Here is an 8,781-nt window from a genome sequence, read left to right on the forward strand (position 1 = left end):
TTATCGTAAAACTGTATAGGTATTTATTGTGCAATAAACAATGCAAACAGAAATGAACATACACAATTAAACTATCAGTACCAAACTGTTTAATCTACTAAATACAGTTCTAATTCTGTTTAGCTTGATAAAAATTTCCGGCAATCGGTTCGCCAAGATTATACTTTGCCGCAAACTTCTTAATGGAAAATTTCCCTCGTCCAGTACCGCCGGCGTTACTCAATTTGGGCTCATCAAACGTAATTTCGTGGGGTTGTTGGTACACAAGCAGAACGTATCGGTGTAAACCGGTGCCTTGCGGCGGTTTCGGTCCAATATATTCCGATATGACGTCGCCTTTCTTTACATCGCAACCGGGAATATTACCGACAATCCAGTGTTGCCATTCGCGAAATTTTGGATTATTTCTACTCGGTGCGTCCGGATCCACCATAGCTAGTAGGTAAAGTTTATCCGGGTCGGTATTCCACTCGAGTTCTGGCGCGCTTTTTGCTTGGGGCGGTGTTAACTCGTTTCCTTCATTCACTTTCACATTATTTGCGTACGTTACCGTTAGATAATTTGTAGGTTTTTTGTCAATTACGTCTGGAATAACACCCAATTCGTTCATCCTGTTGGACAATTCTCCAGAAGATCTACAAGAACGAACTGTCACAAAACACCAAAAGACGCAAATAACAATTGCACGAAATGACATTTTCGTAACGTCACGTATCGATTGCGGTAAAATCACTAACCTCGTAACTGTAGTAACTTGTGTGGAAGGCTGTACGAGTATTTTCATTGATCTTTGGTATTATACTTGAGTGGGGCAACAATATTTTCTAAAACCATGTTCGGTTATATTCTTACCTAAATATATACATAAACCGTTTATCCGATTGCGATGAAAATTTGGAGAATGGTTGGACGTATGTCCACAAATGTTTCTAATGTAGTGAATGTGAACGAGGTGAGGCGGGGCAGCCGCCGAAACCGAGATTATGTACTTTTTTTACTGATGTTATTTAAAAAGATATTTCAAAATAAATGACACATTATTATTGTCACTTTTTCTCTCTACAAGATGCTGGTTTTAAATTTTAAGTCTGACGTTTCGTCTCCGTTTAATCATCATCAACTTTGTTTTTTCTTATGGACGCCATTTTCTTCTTTTTTTAATTTCAAAACGCCATTTTGTTAACTATCGAAATACCCAACTTTGCCAAATTGAAACTACCTACCTATCTCTTACAGTTTCCGAAACCCCCATGGCGGCCCTCGAATTTGAATCAGCGCGCATAGATCTGCTATGTCAATATTTGAATTTAAGTTCATTTTTAGTAGAGTGTGGCATTTTTAGAAGTACAGGGGATCAACACGTAGCCGAAGAAATATCAACAACGGAGCTATAATCTTTAAACGAATCTCAAGCAAATGTAATATGTGCAACTTGATTGTATCGAGAATCAGTATGTAATCAAACGTTAATCAAGGAATCGACGAAAATAACAAAATTACCTTTTGAACTATAGGTCGCAACAGCCTTGTTGAGCTCAAGAAGGACGTGTTCTGCAAATCTGTAACACACAATAACACAACAATCAAATAAAAAGGGTAGTAAATCGCGCTGGACATAACATGTCGTTACACTAGTAAGAGCAAAATTTAGATCGACCACGGGTTTCTCCTACAATATCAGGTGTGAAAGCATAAGCGCGACCTTAAATTCAAGAAAAATACTTTGCAATGCACAAATAACTAAACCTCTATATAACAGCAATGTATATAAACTAGTATGATCAAATTCTTCGGAGTAAAACACATAACGTGACTGAAGGATACAATGTAATCGAACTAAAAGAAATGGATTATCAAGTAACAAAAGCAATCGGTTGTCGGACGGTATATTCTTCGTAGCGAAGCACGTAGCGTAAGTAAAATCGGGTATATCGGAGCAATTTACAAGATCGTAAATCTCCAAAACGGTTACAGTGATACTTGCAGTGCAATTCAAGAACAATTATCTAAGGGTAGGTCAACGAACTCCATGTAATTTGGTTACAGGTAATGTTGGTAGCTCGTGATTAATTTCACTTGGATCTACCGGTAAGGTAGAAACTCATCTATTAATGGTGTTCTTAACTTGTTAAGATGGCGGTGAACCTTCACAAACAGATATTTCTTGCGCAATATTGAGAAAATCCAAAATCTAATACGGTAGGTAGGTAATAATGAAAAAAATAGTAAACCAGAAGTAAAAAACCTACAAAGTAATTATTCAAAGTCAACGGTAATGCGTAATTTTTTTGTTACATGCTGAAAAACGGTCTGAAACATATATCCGCAAATGCGTCAGCGAAGCATCGAAAGCAAAGTAACAAGAGAAAAACTTTACTAAACTGCTACAGTACCAATGAAAATTCTAAAAAAAAGGCAGAAAAAAATTGTCAAGTAACTGTAATGGCGTGTATTCTTCTACAAGCAATGGTTGAATCTAGTCTTATACAAAGAAGTGCGTACGTCGAAGAAATTAAAGAAAACTGCACGACCTCGAGCCGCGACACAAATAACTAATGTATAATAACAAATCTATAACGGCGAAAAGTAAAGGTAAAAGAACTCGACTATAAAACTAACTTAGATCTAAGCTAGTGAATTACGTAAGCAGATACCTAGATTGTATAAGGACACTAAATAATAGCCCAATTAATAGGGATTAAGGAATTTGAATCCGGAATCTTAAACAATAAGGAAAATAACGTTACAAACTGTCTCCACAATGGGATAGCGTATTCCACAAATACAAAATATTCCCCCAAATATTCAAAAGTATTAATTACGTGCCTCAAAACTCTTGGTAAATTAAATGTTTAAGTAAAATTCCCCAATTAACCAAACCCCCAATCGAGCATGATCGATTAATAAATAATTGGCTCATAAGTTTCACAAATGCAAAATAAAATACGGTCTGTAGAGGGGTCTCCCGTAGCGAGTCTGGTCGTGTAACAAAAAGAAAATCCAACTAAATTGGTTTCTCCAACAAAATTAAATCAAGGAGTTCTGCGGCATATTGCTATTTTCTACAGCATGACTTTCGTCCTACACGAAAGGTCGGTAAAACTTTTAGAAATGGGGAATTTTTTGAATAATGCGACATTTTATTATCAACAAATAAATAAATTACAACGAATAAACGAAGATAACAACTTTTTGCGAAAAGTTAGTGACGAATTCAATTAAATAAATAATAATCAGTTTTTAGATCTACTTGCATCACCGTGCTTTGTTTCTTCATTTCGTTGTTATTTTTCTTACAATAAGTAATGTTAAGGGTCATAGATTACTGGACAAACACCCTAATTTACTTAATTCTTGTGTGCAATTAATGTTGCAATAGAAAATTCAACGTCGTTTACGTTACTTTATCTAAATCACGTTTCGATGGTACCAGGCTAGGATCACGTAAATTGTTGATAGGATTAAAAAACATTTTTATCATGTGTAAATCTGAGAAAGTGTGGCAACTAAAATATATAGTAAATTCAAATTGAAAATTAGCCTATATCTACAAAAATGTAGATATTTAAATAAACAATAATGTTCTGTTAGACTAATATTATATTGCAATATTAATCCAGACTCAATAGATGGTTTTACCGTAAGCCCTTTGAACTGGTTCTACCTTTTATAATGTTTTAGCTGAACCGTTGAGTGAAAAACGTTATTTAATGGCTGAACCTATGACAATATATTCATTCATTGAGAAAGTACAAAATGAAGTTTTAAAATTGAACAATTATCTCTCAAACAAATAGCATTTGGATAAATTATATCGTTTGCAAGTATCCATTCCCCACCCCATCCCCTGTAATGATATGTTTAGAATCATCATATAAGTTAATTCTATGGTATTCTTTGGATATAGACTATAGGCTTATGCCCAAAGGCTGTAGGTACGGGTAACAGTTTATGACTGCTTTATGAAAGATTTTGAATTTGGCATGGCATTTGCACTTCGGAATGGGTATCGTATCTCTATTTTACAAATATAACGTAAACATTTCTTGATGTCAAATGTGGTCATTTTTTATCATCAGTTCCTTGACTCTCTTATCGTGGCATTTAAAAACTGCGTAATTCCTCATATGCTTTCATTTCATGCTTCCAGATGATGTCCTTTTTATACTTATCTTCTTAGACTGTTTTGACTAAATTGGTATGTTCAGATTAGCATAGGTTCATCACAATTGTATTGGAAACTTCTGCATTTTGTGTTTACCAGGTTGTTCCAAAGTTTCATCATGATGTGACCCTTATCGTAAGAGCCCTGAGCGTGTCATGTTTTTGACTTTGATATTTGAACAATTATTTTGCTGAGGTTAACAAACCTTTTCCGTCCGCGGTGTATTGACCAATTTGATAAATTTAGTAAGATATGCGACCCCCCGTTACCTTTTCTATCGTCCAACGACAATTTTGATATGCACTATATCCTTTTATCAGTAGGTATGTACCAACTTTTTACCGATGTAAAGTGAAGTTTGCGTCTAAAAAACCATAGTTTCATGGTTTATACAGCATTTTTTTCTGGGGCCAATGGATGTTTATATTGGAATTGGATCGATTTTCCATTCGAGTAGTGTGGCGAAGTGGCAACTCAATTTTGTTTTACTGTTATTTTCTTCTCTAAATGAATTACGTAAATATTCCCGAGTCAAATGGAGTTGGCCAAGTGTGATTAGGTATACGACCTTCTTACTTTGAGGCCAAGCTATACTCATATTTTATCATCACTTTTATTTGCTTTAAAATAATTGTTACCATAAGAATGCATTATTACTGCAAGTAGTGTTTCTATTCCATTATAAGTAACAAGAAATGATGGCACATGTTTTCTCCAAATGGAATCTGACTTTCTTTTATATGTAACATATCACTGATATTCAAGCATTCAATATTCTAATAGTCAACCGCATTCGACCTATTCTGATTGTATACCTATCCAGTTTTCTTACATTGGAAGGCTCGTGTTTGGTTTAAAATTGACGTGATTTTATCAATTTATGTTGTTAATCTATAATGCACTTCCGTATTCAATAGATAGAAAATAATTATAGTGCGATTTATAAAAATTTTAGTTCTTTAATGCAAGATTAGAATTTGTCGATTTCCGCAAATCAGAGGTCAATAGTGTAGGTATAAGTGGATTATGCAGTAATATATCAATATTTATTTACAATTTAGCACACGAATCATATCATAAAATGCCTAATGACAAAAAGGTCAACCGTTATAAGAATTTCCAGATAGCACCTTACTATCGGCACAAAAAGTCCGTAAAAGTTGAGTAACTCTCATGAAGTAACCCTCATGCACAATAAAAGACACACATCAATATCCATGCTACACTACACTTAGTAGCTGGGTTAACGAGAACAGAGGATCTTCTCACGTCCAGGTCCCCATATGCCACTCGGCAACGTATCCCCTTGTGCAACCCCTACCATCATACCTGAAACTAAACCAGGGTATGCAAGAGTCAGGGCCCACTTTGTCCCGGTAGCACTCACATTGAAAACGTAACTCCCATGAGAGGGGTCTTTATGATGATCGGGCACGCATGAACCTGAATACATAACCCTCATACACAATGAAAGTGCCCTCTCGTGCGATATCCCACCCTCACAATGAACGACGCTAGACTGGAGTCTTCGCAAATTAGTAAGAGAGGCATTTAGCCCATAAGACCTCATACTGCATCTGGAGGAGCGAACGCAGTATAGATTGCCGATCGGCATAAACAAAAGACTATATTATTGTCACTAGTTTCAGTATGTTGGGATTTTTGGAACCCTTGCCATATCTTTTAATACTTACATTCCAGAGCCCTATTCGCTCTTCCGTTAGGTATGTCATTATAGTGAAAAGCAAAGGTCAACTTGTTGTCATTGTAATGGTCGGGATCTTTGACAGATTTTATGTCATAGGAACTTACACCATGCACAGTACATGGACTGCTAATTGCAACTGAAATATGGTCAAGTCTGGGTATGTGAGCTACAGTAAAACGAGTCTGCCCGAAGTTGTACGATGAGACGCGATTTGAGTCAGCCTTTAAAGCCTTGTCTGAAACCCCGCCCACTCAAAAAAAGGCCATGTAAATTAATTAATTAACAAACGTCAATTAATTTCACTTTAACCAAATTAAATTTGATATAAGTGACCATAGATTTAAACCAAACGATCTTTAAATTATTTATTTTAGATTTTTTGAAAATTTTACGAAATAAATTGTTTACAACACAAACACGACAGGCCCGTGCGTGCTGCCCCGTCCGTCTGCCGGAGAAAGTCGCAATCATGCTCGGTCGCGATCCGATTCGAGGACACCGCCAGGCGGGGAGTTTGACTGGGGCCGTACATCTGTCAAAGAATAACGCAGGTGTCCCAAGGCCAGCTCAGCGAGGACAGAAACCTCGCGTAGAGCAAAAGGGCAAATGCTGGCTTGATCCCGATGCTCAGTAAGCATAGGGACCGCGAAGGCGGGGCTTATCGATCCTTTTGGCTTTTAGGAGTTTTAAACAAGAGGTGTCAGAAAAGTTACCACAGGGATAACTGGCTTGTGGCGGCCAAGCGTTCATAGCGACGTCGCTTTTTGATTCGCTCTCGTCAATCGCTGTATTGTTAATGAAAGATACACTAAAAACTGTTGATAGTACGTAGGTTACCAATATAGTTGCGGTCTGATTTTAGACCTAATGAAATGTCTAAACAAAAGGAATTGATTTTTATGAACTACCGTCAACAACGGAGTGTATAGTCGCCCAAAAGTGCTACTCACAAAGACCAATAGAAACGTAGGAGGGTACTTACAAATGGCCAATGGGACATCTACACAACACATTAAATGTGAAATTTTCTATTGGACTTATTTTTTTTTATTAAATAGAATATAATTTGAGAGTGATCTAGAGCTAGTAAACGACCTCTAAATATTTGTGTTTAAAGGGATCTCCCCCCCCCCCTCTTCCAACCCTCGGTCAATGAAATAATGACTAATAAATATCTATCAACATTTTGTACCGAACTTTGTATAGAGAACAGATAGACTGAGCTATTTATTAGTTTTAAATTCACCAATATACAATTTATAGTTATTGAAATCACTCAAATTTCAATTTTGATATATTTCACCGGATCGCCGGTAACTAATGATCAACTTTGTGGTGCCCTCGATAACAATCTACAAAAATTCTCTGCGGTATGTTTCTAGCTCATACCTGGTAAAAATATTTAAAAAATTTTTTGTACACTATAGATGATTGCGTATCTACAGAAATTATTTTTGAATGTAGGTGCATGTGTGTCATTTTTACGGTGTCAATAAATAACTGATTGTTTAAATAGAACATCCTGAATATTTTTACTTGTTTCGATGTCATTTGTTAACCTCTCCATGGAAACCTATTCACTTTTTGGTTTTTTTTATCAACATAGATATCTTAATTTTCCTTAAAATTCCCCATAAGCAAGTCACACTTTGATGAATCTTAGCTACCTTGATCTTGAAGTTAAGAAATACATTTGATCAGGTGCCACATAGTTTTTAGGTTATTCAATATTTTTTTACAAAAGTACTTGGCCATTAATTAATTACATATTTATACACCGAAGTAGGCTGCCATAATAAAAATCGAGAATTCCATAGAGTAATAACAAGTGTCACAAATTAATTATTTTCTGCAAAGTGTGTTTCCTATTTTGTAATAAAATAAGATTAATTAAGGCGAATTTCGAAAAAGATGAACTAATTTTTTTAGATAACCTTATTTTACTACGAAAAAAGAAGGACACTTGCACCAAATATTTAATTTGTGACACTTATTACTTTTTGGCATTCTTTTGTTTTTTCTTATCACAGCCTACTCAGGTGCAGTATAAACATATAGGTAATTAATTAAAGTGAAAAATATTGAATACCCTAAAAACTACGGCTTTTAAGCACAGGACTCCTTATAACTTTCTCATTATCAAAGTGTTGCCCTTTACCTATTCGGATATTGATCAAATGTATTTCTTCACGTCAAATTCAAGGTGGCTACGATTAATCAAATGAGGCTTGCTTAAAAATTAATAAGATGGCAACGTTGACAAGCAACCAAAAAGTGTATGTAGAAGACATTAATGATATGGAAACAAGTAACATACAGGCTGTTCTATTTAAAAAAATCAGTTATTTATTGACACCGTAAAAATGGGACACCCTGTACATTTAAAAATAGTTTCTGTGGATGCTCATTGCGCAACCATTTATAGTTGACACTTGCACAAAAGTTTTTTATATTTTTTACCAGGTATGAGCTAGGAAGGACCGAATCACTGTTGTGGGACCTTGTATGAAGAGAAGATAAGTATGTGAAGCCTGATCAATACTGGGATTTACTAACCGAAGGTTTTGCTCCAATTATAGGCAACACATTATACAAGGACGCTATTAATATCTTCGAAGTATTAATAGCATTTGTTATATATCATATAATTTTGAAACGGGAATGTTAATCGGTTGAAGGAGAACTGTGGCAAAAGTCATACTTCTAGGGTTCGATGTAATCAGGATGTCCGGGCTTCTATCTTCTTATACCATTGTTCTATATTCTATAGCATAATGGTTAAAGATTCGTAATTGCTTAATCCAGTGAATCCAACCATTGGATGGTGCGCCATCTCTCCTTGGTAAGTTAAGTCACGTGTCGGGCAATTTTTGGCTGACAGATGACAGGTGTAATTTATTTGTAAACG

At 35.6% G+C, this 8,781-nt stretch overlaps 1 protein-coding gene across 1 annotated transcript; it reads right to left on the minus strand.

The window, feature by feature from the left end:
- On the minus strand, positions 1–772 carry LOC116171345 (protein D2-like). Its single transcript, XM_031488125.1, has one exon. The coding sequence runs from the start codon at positions 695–697 to the stop codon at positions 110–112; it is 588 nt and encodes a 195-aa protein (XP_031343985.1). The 5' UTR covers positions 698–772; the 3' UTR covers positions 1–109.
- Positions 773–8,781: the final 8,009 nt, after the last annotated feature.

This window comes from Photinus pyralis, unplaced genomic scaffold (assembly GCF_008802855.1).
Source record: "Photinus pyralis isolate 1611_PpyrPB1 unplaced genomic scaffold, Ppyr1.3 Ppyr1.4_LG5, whole genome shotgun sequence".
Lineage (NCBI taxonomy): Eukaryota > Metazoa > Arthropoda > Insecta > Coleoptera > Lampyridae > Photinus > Photinus pyralis.